General features: G+C 57.6%; 1 protein-coding gene across 1 annotated transcript in view; it reads right to left on the minus strand.

The window, feature by feature from the left end:
* LOC104285571 (motor neuron and pancreas homeobox protein 1-like) overlaps positions 1-14,497 on the minus strand; it is a 23,823-nt gene extending 9,326 nt beyond the window's left edge. The window contains exon 1 of the mRNA XM_009884041.1: positions 14,449-14,497. Coding sequence (XP_009882343.1) covers positions 14,449-14,497 — 49 coding nt within the window. The remainder of the gene's footprint in view (positions 1-14,448) is intronic.
* Between the last annotated feature and the right edge of the window lie 433 nt (positions 14,498-14,930).

Genomic DNA, 14,930 nt, shown 5'->3' on the forward strand with positions numbered 1-14,930 from the left:
GATCCCTCCTCCGGCTCCCTCGTCCTCTGGGGACGCTCCGGAGTCTGCCTAGACCACTCTGCCTCTTCCCCCTGAGCCTCACAACATAGCCCAGCCCTGGTCCGAACCCAGGGGGTCCCCCCAGCCTGCAGAACTCACTGCCCAGCACGCTGAGCCCATCATTCCCATCCAGAGCCAACCTCGCTTTCCTTAGAGCCACTCGGTGGGTAAGCAGGTCTTTGGTTGCGGCAGCTGGAGGAGATCTGGAAAGACTAGGTGGACTTCAGGACGTGTAGGTAAAGCCCTCCTGGGCTCCAGTACTGCCCTGGCTCTGCAGAGCCCCCAGGCACTTAGGGGGCAGAGTGTCTGCTTGGAGGGCAGGAGAGGCTCTCACTTATCAGCAGACTCCTCCACACCCCATTCACCAGGGAACACCAGCAATGCCCAGCTGTGCCATTTCCCCTTGCACCACTCTGGACCAGGGAGATCCTGTGGACCTGAGCTGGACACACACACAGGGGCCCACCACCCTCCATCACCAATATCTGTCCAAGACGCCAACAGAGCAGGTGCCTACAGGCAGACTGCTACTCATTTGCCAGGTTTTATCTTTCCCAGACAAGACAGCCTAGAGAGCGGCACCAGGGAAGGGCAGAGAGGAAAGCCTTGGCTGGTCTGGGAGAAGACTCTGGTGGGTAACAAGGGGCAGAGCTGGCCCAGACCCCCAGCACTGGCCTTCAGGGAGAAGCAGAGCACGTGTGAGTACATTTGTGGTCTCTGACACCAGGGGTCTGTGTCTGTCTGTCTCTGTGTCCAACCTTGTGCCATGCTCACACAGCACGACAACCTCTGCTTGTTCATGTCCAATGACAGACCCTGCTCTTTGGAAGGTAAGGCAACCACTATTGCCCTGCCTAAATATTACAACAGCTAAAGGGAGCTCCCATCCCGGTATTTCTTCCCCCTTCAGCATTTCCAGCACAGCTGTATTCCCTGAGCACAAGATGGGTCCACCCCCCTGTATCCTACGTCCCACAGAAGCTGTAAGCAGATGCCCATGGAGGAGAAGGATGGGTGTGTGTGGGACCGTCCTCAGCCTCATGTACTTTGTCTGCTAAGTAATGGGGCTTCTATTCCCCGTGTCCATCCAGTCTGGTCTGAAGCCTGCTGAGCTCCTTGCACGCACGTTACCCAACTGTAGTGAGCTCCAAATATCCCACGTGTGGGACAACTTCCTCCTTCTGTTGCCCAAGTCTGGCTCCAAATCCTTGTACAGGAACACAACAGCCCTTTTCCAGCTGCCTCCTTGGGAGGGAGGGGGCCAGGATTCAGCCCTGCAGACAGCCCAGGAGGGGATCTGGGGTGGATATCACCCCACAGTACCACACTCTACTTGGACAGAGGGTACTGAAGGTGGAACAGGGTCCCTTTCCACCTCCCAGCACCCCTGTGCCTGCTGCTATACCCTCTCTCCAGCATCAGGGAGGCTGTAGGGCTCGTTCCCTCCCACCCCCACAGTCCATCCCCCTCTGCTTTCCCATGACAGAAGTCAATGTTCCTGCCAAGCAGGAGGACCTCAAGCCCTTTCCCTCTCCCCCCATGTGGAAAGCCAGCGCTGCCAAGCAGCAGACATGGGCAGGACAAGATTTGGGGAGGAATGGAGCAGCCTGGCTCCCAAGCATGTGCAAAAACTGCAAGAAGTATCCACAGAAGAGAGGGCACAGCGGAGGTGCAACACTTCTGCTACAGGTCAGCAGCCTGCAATGGTGACAGCAGCAAGGGAGGAGCCACCACTTGGTCATCTGAGTCCCCAGGGCTGGCTCCAAGGTTTGCAATAGCTTGTTGGCTTTGCACAGGGAACATGCCTTGAGAACCAGGGCAGAGATTTGGGCTGCCATACTGGGGAACAACAGAGAAGTCACCACCACCACAGTGACCATCATGGGGTGGCAGATGGGCAGATGGTCAGCTCAGGAGAGCCTGGGTAACCCCTGCCAAGCCCTTGTGACCATTTGTGACTGTACTCACTGTAGCTCAGGCAGTGAGAGCAGAGCTTGAGCAAGGCTTGTTTGGGGGGTCTGGATCACAGCACCAAGTCACAGTCTTACTGTCCTCAAGGAAGTCCCCTGCACTACCCAGGGAGGCTGTCCTAAGACAAGCAACTCCTCCAAGGATCAGCAGCCCACACTGGTGCCCAATTCACTGATCCCAGGGTGAGGCAAGTACAAGCAGCCGAGCTGCAGCCTTTGAATTGCACCAGCAAGAAATCTTTGCAGGCATCAGCCATAAAACCTGGGTGGAAACATCCCAATAAAGAAATCTAGGAAAATCATGGAGGGAGTTCCCTCTTCCAGATCAGTCAAACACAGACACTTGGACCCTGCAAGAGGATTGTCCAGGGCTGGAGCAGCCCACCCACAGCCCACGCCAGGTAGGGCAGAGAGCTGGGGCCCAGGTCTGTACAGAGGAGAGCCGCGCCGGACGGTGGCCGGTGGCAGAAGGGGCGGGATGCAGGCAGTGATAGATACCAGGTTGCTGATGAGTTCACAGTCTTCAGGGTCATTAATCAGATCAGAGCTGGATTAAGGTGTCCGAGGTCTGATTAGCTTCATTTCCCGCCTCAGGAAGGAGGGAACTCTCTTCCCCATCCATCAGATCCTCTGGTGACAGATCACCTGGTTGCTAACTAGATCTGAGGACTGTAATAAGTGAACATGACTGTGGCCTGGCCCCTTACCTCTGCCCAGCATCCTTCCTCCACAGGAAGGTCTCTACAGAGGATCTAAGGCAACCCCAAACACCAGCCACAGGTAGCAGACCTCAGCATATCAGCCAGAGAGACAGCTCATTCCCACAGCCTGGGGGTGCAGGACACTATAGACAGGTGCTGCCCCAGGAAACCACCCCAGTTCAGGAGAAAGTGGAGTTTAAGGCTTGGGGGGGTGGAATGTTCCCAGCCATTGCTGCCATTCCCCCCACAGCTCACCCCTGTGCTGTTAACCCAGGGCCTCCTCTGCTCACCCAGTGGTAGCAGAACCCTCCCACGGTGACTAGCTCTGTGAAACATGCCAGCAAACACCACCTTGCTGCTGTGGAAGATCTTGGGTACATCCAGGACAGATCTCCTGAGCCTCATACAGAGCTAGATGGACCCGCTTGGAGCCCTGAACCAGCCAGATTGCCTCTCCCATCTCCACATCCCTTGCAGACTCAAGCAGACTCCACCAACATCTCCATTTGTCCCCTGCCTGATACACCTTATGCTGACTTGGCCCTAAAGATGCCTCCACACTTAACCACTTAATCTACTCCTGTCCAGCAAGTGGTTCCAGCAGGAGGTCCATGCTGCCCAGGCAGCAGTGAAGTTCCTCAGCTCCCTCACCTCTCTGGGAGAGCCCTGATCACAGCATCCCTCGCTGGGCAGTGGGCAGCCGAAGGAGCATTCACACAGTCTGGGGCTTCCTGGCACTCTTTCATTAGCCCAGGTATTTGGAGGGCGGGGATTTTCTAGATGTGCCTCAGCTGGGTGTTCAGAGCCCAGTCTTCCTTCAGCTACGTGAAAGCAGCAGTCACAACAGTACCTACACGGGTGTACGCGAGCCCTGCAAAGCCTTTTATTACAGACATGAAGGTGCCCGGCTAGACAATTGGAGCTCCCTTTGCAGTCTCTTGCCCGAGGTGGATTGTCTCCGTGAATGTTCCATCCACACGAGGTCAAGCAGCAGGAGTGAAACTAGAGGAGCAATCACCCACGTGACCACCAAGGACACCCAGCTCTGGTGCACACAGTTCTCAGCATCTGTAGAGATCCACAGCACTACCTACAGCCGTTCATGTACTTTCCCAAGCTGTTGCCAGCAGTGCCTGAGCTCTCAGAAATGAGCCATGGGGGTCACAGGTAGTATTTGGGAGCACAATTCAGTTTTACAGCCCTGCCACTTCCTCAGTATCACCTTGGGAAGCAACGTAACGTCCCTCAGCAAACCCAACTGCCCCAAGATCAAAGTCAAGAGTGCCGAAGAAAATCCATACCCTGATAAAAAATTACCGACTGGGACCAGACTTTTCATTTTCCCAGGATCAAGTCCTTATCCCAGACATCAGATGAAGACATGACCCATTCTGGGGCTGTGTCTTGATTTCTACCTAACATGTCATTTTGGCTCTTCCTAGGCACACAGCTGAGCACCAGGTCCTTCTGGTGGGTTTTGGTCACCTCCTCTCTTCAGTCAATAGAAGTTGCCTTTGAGATAGGGACCAGTGCAGGAACCGCTGTGCTTAGCCCATCCCAAAGAGGTGGCAGGCACCCTGATTTCTTCCCAGCTTGATGCCTTCCAAGAGCTCCCTGTCCCCAGGATGGCTGTAACTGTTTCCTAAGCATTAACGACTCCCCAGGTCACAGCCCCCACAGCTTTCCATCTTTAGAAATTACTTCCCTGTAAGAGACCTGTGGTGCAACAACCTTGTTTAAAGCATCTCTCAGGAAGCAGTGGATCTTGCTGCTCTGGCCCTGGTGCCTCAGGTCATCTTGCAGGACTCTGAAGTCCCCAGCCAGTTAGTGGAGAAATACATCCCAGAAGCATCACCGACACTGGAGACACAGGCTGTAAGGCTGCTCGCAGGTGTTTTCACAGCCATTTCCCCATGAGAGGGGCTGTAGAAGTGTCCCACTCTCGTCTACGCTCTGCAGCCTCCAGCCCAGTAAGAAGCACTGGGTGTAAGAGCCCCTGGTCTGCTCCAGTTGGGGGTGACACCAGCTTTTGTGGGAGCCCTCACTACTGCCTCCAGTGGGACACTGCCCTTCCCCTACCCCTCGCAGCAGGGCCACCCGCTATCTCTGGAGTCTGGGAAGCCACAGGAGGCTGGTGGGGAAGGTAAATAAACTGCCAGCCCCGTGGTGATTTGTGGCTAAATGAACAGTTGAAGTCACCTGCGAGTGGCCTGGCCCCCCCTTAACCAACCAGATAATGGCTCTTAATCAGCCCCACAGCGGTGGGAGCTGAGCCCAGCCTGCATCAGACCTGGCACAGCCAGTCCTGGACTGCTTGGTGGCCGTCCCCTCTGCAGCAACACTGGCAGAGGTGTCTGCTCCACCCTTGTGGAAGCAGAGCAGCCATCCGCAGAGCCCCACAGACGTGCTCGCAGACCTCCCCATCTCCTTTTTAGGGGTCTCCCCCTGTACCAGTGATGGAGGGAGACAAGTGCCAGGCGAGTTGCCAAAGCCACCTCCGTGCCTGCTTCAGGGGATGCTGCGCTCAGGCACTGCCACACACCGCACCTCTGCCTGCTCCTGCCCACCCTGGAGACCTCCGAGCCACACGCAGGTTCCTGAGGGCTTCTCCATCCTGGCACATCAGCTGCTCGGTCTGCCAGGCGGGGATCTGTCCTGGGAGGCAGAAATCCCCATGCCTCCATCCCCCAGCCACTGCAGGGGCTTTGTGGGGTACACAGCTCCCCCCCCCAAGCCCACCTTACCCATCCCGCGCACCTCCCTCCACAGCACCGAGCCCCAGGTACCCACCACGAGCGAAGGGGTTAACAGGCAAAGCAAACATGGCTCAGTCCCTCCTGGCCAGGCCTCCTGCAGGGATTTCTGAGCAGCTGTTTATTTAGCCAAGCAATTCCTCAAATAAGCAGCCACATCTCTGATGGGACACGGCATGGCTGAGCAGAAAAACATGTTAACAGCTCCCATCCTGGAGCCGGGGGGATGGCAAACCAGCACAGGAAGGTTTGTAGGGCAAGGAAGGTGCCTGTCCTCAGCAGAAACAGCCAGGGCAGCTCTGAAGCGTCACACCTGATCCCAGCACGCAGGGCAGCAGCATCCTGCAGGATCAGGCCATGCAGCTGCAGAGGAACTCGATGTTCTTCGAGAAGAGAAGGCTCCAGGGAGATCTTATTGCAGCCTTCCAGTACCTAAAGGGGGCCTACAAGAGAGCTGGGGAAGGACTTTTTACTAAGGCATGTAGTGACAGGACAAGAGGGAATGGCTTTAAACTGGAAGAGGGCAGGTTTAGATTAAACATTAGGAAGAAGTTTTTCACTGTGAGGGTTGTAAGGCACTGGAACAGGTTGCCCAGGGAGGTTGTTGAGGCCCCATCCCTGGAGGTGTTCAAGGCCAGGCTGGATGTGGCCTTGGGCAACCTGGTCTAGTGCCTGCCGATGGCAGGGGGGTTGGAACTCGATGATCTTCAAGGTCCTTTCCAACCTAAACCATTCTATGATCTCCAAGGTCCCTTCCAACCTAATCCATCCTACGATTCTATATCCTAGGGCTCCCCTCCAGTAGCTCTTGGTTCAGCTTCCTGGGATGCAGCGATGCACTACAGAGGTGCTCAGGCTTGGGGACAGCCAGCTTGTCCCAGCGTAAATGGATGGCTTGGAGACACAGGGACAGCCAGCTCAGTTCCACTGCTTGCAAGGATCCAGGGTCTGACTGCTGTATTTCCAGTCCCGTTAGCCCCTGACCCCTTTCCTCTTAGATCCTGAAACACCATGAGCCCACAGCACCCACCCAGACATCTCCTCCATCCTCCTGCCCCCAAAACAAGCTTTGGCAGCACCCAGGCTCAGCCTCAATGTCCTTACCCCAGGCCTTGGTTTTTTGGGGGAGATGCTGAACAGCCAGCATCCCCCGTAGCCCAGCATCCTCCCAGAAAGCAGGGAAGTGATTGAATGCACAGCATCCCTCCTGCTGCTTCCCTGTGCCCCGGCTCCCGCAGTCCTTCCCCAGCACATCACATCCAGTGCCACGCGTCCCTGGCACAGCCAGACTCTCCTCCCCCAGCACCCCCATCACTGGGCACACCAGAGGATCCTCCAGCCCTGCTTTTTCCTATCTGGAATCTTCTGTCTCGCTTCACAAGATCTTGTCCCAAGGACAGAGCTGCTCCCTGCGAGGGGAGGAGAGGGAAGGGAGCCAGGACTGGGTTGAGGGGGCAGCACAGGGACGGGTACGGGATGACCCCAACCGCCAGCAGCACAGCCTCACCTCTTCCCTGTTAATGGCCTTTCCATGGAGTCAGCTCCTAACCTGCTCCCAGGGTGACTGGATAAATCAGCTGCTCCTCCCAGGACCTTGGGCTCTAATTAATGTCAGCTCATTAACGAGATAACGGCCATTTATTACCCTGTCTGCCTGGCTGCTGATTAACCCTTTCCCAAGGTGGGGGCAGGGGGTGGTGATGCCATGGGATAGGGATGGTGAGAGTGGTGACGTCTCTGCAGTGAGATCCAGGGATACCTCAATAAGGGAGGGACAGATGGAGGGACAGGCAAGCAGGACTGCAGAAGGGGCTGAGCAAGGGACGGATAGGACAAGGGTGGGGGGTCAGGACACTTGTTTTTTCTTCCTAGTAGTATGGTAAGGACTTCAAAGCCTTGAAGGAACTGCCAAGACTCACGGGCTGCCCTCAGGTGGCCACCGTGGCCTCCAGCACATCCCTGTGTCTCAGTGTCCCCAAGTGTCCTTACTCCAGCCCTTGGGGGAGAACGTGGCCAAGACCTAGAGCTCAGCACAAAACCTCTGGCCCTCGACCCCTGTTTTGAGGTGCTGCCACACAGTCCCACAGCCGATGGGAAGCCACCAACGTGTCCTTGCCTCTAGAGGCAAAAGCAACCCCAGCTCCATCTCCCTGGGCACTGCATACTCCACAGACCGGTGGGCAGGATGATCTGCCCTGGGGGCAAGTGGGAGCCTTTGACTCGCCCTTGACCTGGGCCTGGGTACGGAGGGCAGGAGCGAGGGGGCTGGGGCGGGCACAGTGCCCCCACCCGGGAGCCCAGCGCCAGGCTGCGGGGGCTAATGCTCTCCGTACATCAATCACGCCGCTCGGCGGCTCCCTATTAGCGGGAGCAGCGGCTGGTTAATCAGGCTGAGGGCTTCGGCTCGTTAAGCTGACACCTCCGTTGCGAGAGTGAGACATGGGGGCACGCAAGGTGCCACTTATTTATTTTCTTCTTTCCCAGGGAATATATTAAACAAATTAAATTCCTGGAGTGTTGGGTCAGCACAGCCGGCTCTGCGCCTGTCCCAGCTCCATGTAGCTCAGCCGCGGGGAGGGGACCGTTCTCCCCAGTCTGCTGCAAGTCCCTGGCACCGCTGCAGACCCCCACCCCCCTATTCGAGAAGGTCTCTAAAATCATTGCTATTATCAATATTAAGTTCTAGGGGGCACCACTTGACCACTCATGAAAGATGGTCAAAATAACTGATGTCCCAGATCAAGTGATACAAGGCTGCACTGTTAATCGTAGCTTATAAGTGGACCAGTGAAGGTGGTGGTGATTAGAGGGAGACAGTGTGAGTTCCAGCACTGGAATTTAGGAGTGCCCTGACCTCAAAATGCTGGTTAATACAACCCTCCTGGCAGGGGGCAGGAGAAGTGACTTCTGCACACTGCATTGTGTTTTGATGTGATCAAAGCAGTGGGAAACACAACCTCATTATGGTGAGGGACTCATTAGGTTACTCACAATCAGCAACGCTGGAGAGAAATATAGGAAGCAGGGACAGGAGGATAGAAGAGTTGCCCTTTCTCCTGGCAAATCTGGACTCATGCCTCCCCAGCCCCTTGCAATAAGATATAGCCCCCCTATTCCCCCTATTTCCCTCCCTGGGCTGTGCTGCGACCACAGCTGCTCAGCGATGCTGAGCCTGGCTAGTACGCGGGCAGGAGATCTTGCGGGAAATGCAGACCGTGATTTTGTACCGAAAGTCCCCTGGGAACCTGCTTGCTGTGCCTGAATGGGCTTCCTCGGCTCCGCAGGGAGGGGAGCTGTGGGGCAGCCGCAGGTGCTTTCGGGGTAACTTGTAATGCCCCCTGCTCCAGGTAGAGCCTGGGGCAAGTTTCAGCCATACAGCACCGAGCCTTTTTCTTTGCACTCTGACACTGGGGACAACTGGGCTAGTGGCAAGTTGGCACTGCAAGGTCCCTCTGCAAGCAGGAGTGCTAGGAGGGAGTGCACTTATTTTCCGTAAAAATTGAGTCTCCATCACGGGACTCCAGAAGCTGAGGATTTAGGAAAAAAAACACCTGCGCATCCCAAGAACAGCTTTTATGCCATGAGCATTAACAACACCGGCATTGGCCTCAAATCGTACAGAGCTGTGGGAACAAGGGCCTTTGCAGAAGCATTTCTCTGTGCTGGACCCTTTACCTGCTTCAACCCCAGTCACCCTTTCAAAACCAAGTTCCATCCTGGCTCAAACCCCCTGGAGGGTTGGGATGCTGCCTTGCTGCCAGGCTGCTCCACTCCACCCCAGCACCAGCTGTGTTTCAGTCCTGCTCGGGGTTTACTTAGGTGACAGGCATGGATGGAAATCTTGCTGCAAATTAGTCATTAGTCCCTGCAGTTGTTTATTTATTGACCATTTGCAGCTCTTCCCTCCATCACCACCTTTTCCCTCCCCATTCTTCCAGCAAAGTCAGTGGTAGCCTGATCCACCCCACCCCATCCCATCCCGTCTTGTCATCCCCATCCCTTCACAGGGCACAGTCCCTTCCACTCAACCTCAGTCCTTCAAGCACCTCTTCATTTCAGGAACGGACCCACCTTTTGCTGGTGGAAGGGTGACTCCCTGGAGGTTAGTGAAGAATTAGAAATAATTTAATTTACCTCCCTGTTCGGGCACTTTGATGAGCTGAAAGGCCCCTTGTCAGCCAGTGAATCCATCTTCTTCCAGCCTTACATCAAATTTCATTCACTAATTAGAAACTCCTGCCCTGGAGCGTGCCACCCCCAGCCCGGCCGCCCCTTCTCCCCACCAGCACCATTATGAAAATAAATCGTTCCATTAACCGCATTGTTGTGGCTGTGGGGCCCAGCGCCGGGAGTTATTAGAGCAGGAGGGAGGGCGTTGGATTAAGACGAATGATTTATTAAGGAAAAGGACCCTGATTAGTCTCTTACTTGTCCCCTGCGTGCAGGCGCATACTCACACACCCCCATCCCACGCCCGGGGCACCCCAGAGCCGCTTGCCGAAGGTCAGCGCTGGATAGCCGCAGGGTTTTCCCTGGGGCCGTATTCTGCCCACTTCCCCCACGGTACTGGGAGGCCCCCATCTTGTAATGGGACCGTGTATGAGGTAATGGCTGCCAGACCCCCTTGCACGGTGCCCGTCCACCTCTGCTTGCCCCTCCTTTGCGTGGAGGGTGGGGGACCACCAGCATCACCCCAGCTCTGCCTGCCCTGCAGCCCGGGGAGGGGATACAGGAAGGGAAAGGTGTGGTTTGGTGTGTAAGTTCCTTCACCGTGGTGTGGCAGAGGGTGCCCCTCCAGTGGCAGGGCTGGCAGGGCTCTCTCCAGGCAGGGGAAGAGGGTGTCAGCCCCCTCTGTGGGTCTGGGATGCTCTCTGCATCTGGGAGAAGTGAAGTGAGTATGGATGCAGAGGTGGGCACTGCCCCGGGGTGCCTGTGTCCTGTGGTCCTCACAGTGCCCATGCTGTCACTGTGAGCCGTTTGTATGTCCCCCCGCCTGTCCCTGGAAGGGACAGAGATCAGGAACACAGGGACACCTGGGTCCTCAAGGCAGTGCCTAGCATATAAAGTATCCGGGCTGGAAAGAGAGAAATTTGGGGGATTGGATGTCGATGCTGAGAGCCAGGAGGTGTCCAAGCCTGACCGGTGGGATGGTGGGCATGTGTCTGTCCAGGGTGGTGGATGTGTGCATCTGTCTGTCCGTACCTCTACAGGCACCTGCTAAAGCACCTCCATCCCTGGCTGGGGGAAGCTGCCAAGCACAGACAGAGGGGCTGCGGGGAGGGGCAGGCAGCCCCTAAAATGGTGGGGGTGGACTCCCAACACTGTCCTCAAACTTGGCTGCCACAGCAGGATTGAGAGAGGGGCAGGAGGTGGGGGCTCAGGGCAGAGGGGGAGATGGCAGAGACATTTGGGGTGTCAGATGGGCTCCCACAGCCCACGCCACGCACATTCCTGGAGCTCCTGTGAGCCCGGAGCCAGGGCGCCGGGTCCCCCACCCTAACAGAGAGCAGGGTCCTGCCCCTGTCCCCGGAGCAGCAGCAGCTCTCTGAAAAGCCATTAAGCTAAATTAAGCTAATGCAAATGAGAGTGGGAGGCTGATGAGGGCTCCCTCTGCGGGCATCCGCCGGCTGGCAGCGTGCGGGGCTGAGCCAGGCTGGGCAGCCTCTCCTGGGCTTTTTTTTGGGGGGGCGCAGCTATGGGTAGGTCCGCCTTAGCTGGGAGGGGGATCCCCGCAACCTGCTGTCCAGATATTTCTAGGTGGCACATCACCAACCCCCCTCATCACTGTCACAGCCCAGGGAATGGGGGACCTGGTTGGACCCAGAGCCCCCCGGGCGATGGGGACAGTCGACCTTCTTGCCCAGAGATTTCCCCCCCTCTGCGAGGAGGGTTTAGCCTTGGAGTCCCGCAGGATCTGCACCTTGCTGTCATCTTCTGCCCACACCGCTCAAAGGTGCAGTTACCCACAAACAGGAGATGCTTTTGGGGTGCTCTGCTCTGCTCCCACTCCCCAAGCCCCGACGCCCCCCACCATCCCTTGCCGTCACCCCAGCACCCAGCGTGCCAGCCTGGGGCCGGGAACGGGGCTGGCTGGCGCTGCCATGGCAGAAGGCCACGGTGCAAGGGACAGACGGGGGAGGCGGGGATGGGGATGGGGTCCCCCCTTGTTAACAGCGCCGGACCCTGTAGCCTTTTCAAGGCTCTGAATAGGGGGTGGTACGTCTCCTCCCCTGAATTTGGAGCCGGGGGGGTGCTGGCTCTGGTTTAACATGCTCAGACAGGGCTGGAAGTATGGGTGGGGGGAGAAACGCTACCCCAGATGGCAGCATGTGGGGGGTTTCTCCTATCGCCACATGCCCTTCCTCTCCCTCCCGCCCACCATTCACATGGTAATGAGGACAAATTGATGGAGAGACATCCATTGTGGTACCCTCCAGCCCGGCCCTTCTGCCGGCCACCCACCGGCATCCCCATCCATCACCACCCAGCCGGGACCCTGGTGGGACCCTCCCCGCACCCACCCGGGACTGGCACCCTGGGAGATGGGGCTGCTTCAGGTGCCCATGAGCAGTGGGGCAGCCCCCAGACTGCCCTGGCTCTCCTGGGGCTGAGTGACAAGGGGGAAGAGCCCCCCATAAGTTCTGCCTGTCAGCTGGACATCATTTTGTCCTCATCATCCTCGCCGTTGGGGCTATATGGGGCTAAGGGGGAGTTAACGGGGCTTCAGAAAGACCACAGAATCTTATTTATGGGTGTCCCCCCTTCTTCTTGCTGCCCTGGGGCCAGCTCAGAGCCAGCCCCCCCCGCTTTCCCTGCTTCCACCCCAAACCACCTCCTTGATACCCTGTAGCATCCTCCTAACGGGACAAGGAGCTGTTTCCCCATACTCACCGATACCTTAAAAACCTGGGCCTGGAGATGGGCTGCCCACAGCGCCGTGGGGTACCCCAAAGGGCACAGCTTCTCCCCATGCATCCACTGCCTCTGGCTCTCCACCCCGCGCCTGCAACGGCAGCCTGATTGAAATTTCACTCCATAAAGCGCTTCTCGAAGGCCTGACCCCGTGGCCCCCCCCGGGGACCAATTTGTCCTTCTCTGTAATAAGAACCTAATTAAATTAGCTCAGCCGCCTCGCAGAGCCCTTAAATTAGCCACGGTGATGAGGGCTCTCGCTGACAGCCTGCTGCCGAATTGCTCCGCACTCGCCATGCTGTGGGGTCCAAGGAAAGCCCCGGGGGGACCCCGCTCCCAGCCCCCCTGGGAAGACCAAGGCAGGGCAGCTTGGAGACGGGGCACGGGGTGCACGGAGGGGTGCGTGGGTGGCACAGGTAGGGGGAGGCTGTGTGGGGTGCTGGCTGGTGGTCTTCTGCTGGCACAGGGATGGGGTGGAGGGGGAACAGGGCTGGCGAGGGGCAAGGGGACAGGGGCGGCAGTGACTCGCACTAGGCTAAAGTGACGTTGAAAACCTGGTGTGTAGGGTAAGGGGTCCATCTTCTCCAGGAGCACTGGGTTAGCAGGTGTTGTGGTGATGGAGATGGTGGGGAAAGCTGTCCCAGCATGGCCAGGTGGGCCCAGACTGGGATGGAGAGGTGTCTCCAGCAGTCCCACGGTGGTGGTCCTTCTTATGTCCTGTCCCTCTTGCCCTAGTTTCCAGGTAGTCCTGGTGACATCTTAGTTCCATGTAGGCTGGGGCGCTTCTGCAGCCTCCCCACCACCCGTGGGAAACAGCCCACTTCCCCTGGGTACCAGGGAGTGAGGAAGGAGAGCTTGCCGTTACTGGTGGAGAGCATTGGGGTGTCCAAGTCTTGCTCCTAAAGAACAGCAAGATGACTTCTGTCCCTGCCTGCCCCATTTATGATGGACACTAAGCGTCCCCGATCCCTGCCTGCCCTCCTCACACCAGAGCTCGGAGCGCCCGCCTGGGAGACGATGGATTTATTGGGCCGTGTCCCCGACCAGGAAAGATACATCCAGTGAAGAGACAAAAATACACCTGTTGTTGGCCGCGCTTGCGCTCTCTCACTTCGCCCTGGACAACAATCACCATAAAAACTGTGCTTTAAAATAATCTTTAAATAATTTCTGCTTTTTTTTTTTTAAAAAAAAAAAGACAATTAGGGAAGAATATTGGGACCTAAAAGGCAGAAAAAATTAATTTTGACATTAGTGGGATGCACGCGCCCACGCTGCCTCCCATCTATGGTACATACAAAGAGCAGATAAATAAATAAAGACGCGTGATGCTGCAGGGGGGACACGGGTCACAGTCCCCCCCCTTCCTCCCCCAGCTCCCTCCCCTCCATTAATGTGGAGCCAGGGGAGGCTGAGGCTCTACCTAGGATTTTTGGGGGGGAGTGTACTGTGGCTGCAGCTCTGATGGGACAACCCCCCCCGCCCCCAAGGTCCCAGGAGGGGGTGAGCAGCAATGAGTTACCCTGAGGGTTTGGGGTGATGGGGAGGCCGGGGAGGTAAGGCCAGGCAGGGTCTGGAGCATGGGGAGTTTTTTAGCTTTGGGGTGGGGAAAAGCATGGCTTTGGGCTGAGCCAGCTCGGGGCAGGATGCCGGGAAAACAAGGGAGGGAGAACTTTCTCCCCAGCTGCTTTCCTTCTCCTGCTCCAGCAGGCTGGGGCTGCAGCCCTGGCTCTCCCCACCCCTGCTCCCACCCAGTGCATGCCCATGGCTGGCTGGCACTCGCACCCTCCTGCCCACCCACCTGCCTCCCAAGCCTCCTCTTGCCAGCCAGAGCCCCCCTGGGCTGTCACAGCGTCCCCACGGGCATGTCCAGCTGGGTGGCTACAGTGCTGGCTTTGGGCAGAGTTGGGGTCCTGGTCTCCAGTCTCTCGCTCCAGTGGCATCTGCGCCACCAAGCTACGGGTTTTGCACCATAGCCATGCCAACCCCTCCAGCCCTGCCCATTCCTGGCATACGGGGGCTGGTTTTGATGGCCCCCGGCACCTGCAGCCAGGCAAGGCACAGTCCCAGTACCTGGGTCACCCTCCTCCCAGCTGCCACCTCCCAGAGGTGGGAATGGCATCGCCCACCCTCCTGCCCCAGGGCTGCCTAGAAAATGGCCCTGGGTCCCTGCTCCCAAAGCCACCCCACCGGGTGCAGGTGGGCTGGGAGCCCCCGTGGGAGCAGCCTGTAGCCAGGGGCTCTCTCCTCTCCTCTCCCTGCTCCCCCTCATCTACCAGACCTCCATCGTTAGCTAATTCTGCACACGCACACGCACATCACACGCACACACACAAATAGCAGCATGTGGATCCAGCCAGGGGCACCCCCATGTTCCGGGGGGGGGACCCTTTGTGCCTCCCGCCCTGCCCCCAGGAACAGGGGGTGAGGAGGGGGCGGTGGGCATGGAAGGAGGCACACCGGGGAGCCCCAGTGCCTCCTAACTGGGAGGTGGCTGTGCCCCGAGCAGGCAGGGCTGGAGGCAGCTCCCCACGGGCACCCAGCTTTGGGAGGGG

This window comes from Charadrius vociferus, unplaced genomic scaffold, assembly GCF_000708025.1.
Source record: "Charadrius vociferus isolate BGI_N301 unplaced genomic scaffold, ASM70802v2 scaffold1020, whole genome shotgun sequence".
In the NCBI taxonomy this organism is placed as follows: domain Eukaryota; kingdom Metazoa; phylum Chordata; class Aves; order Charadriiformes; family Charadriidae; genus Charadrius; species Charadrius vociferus.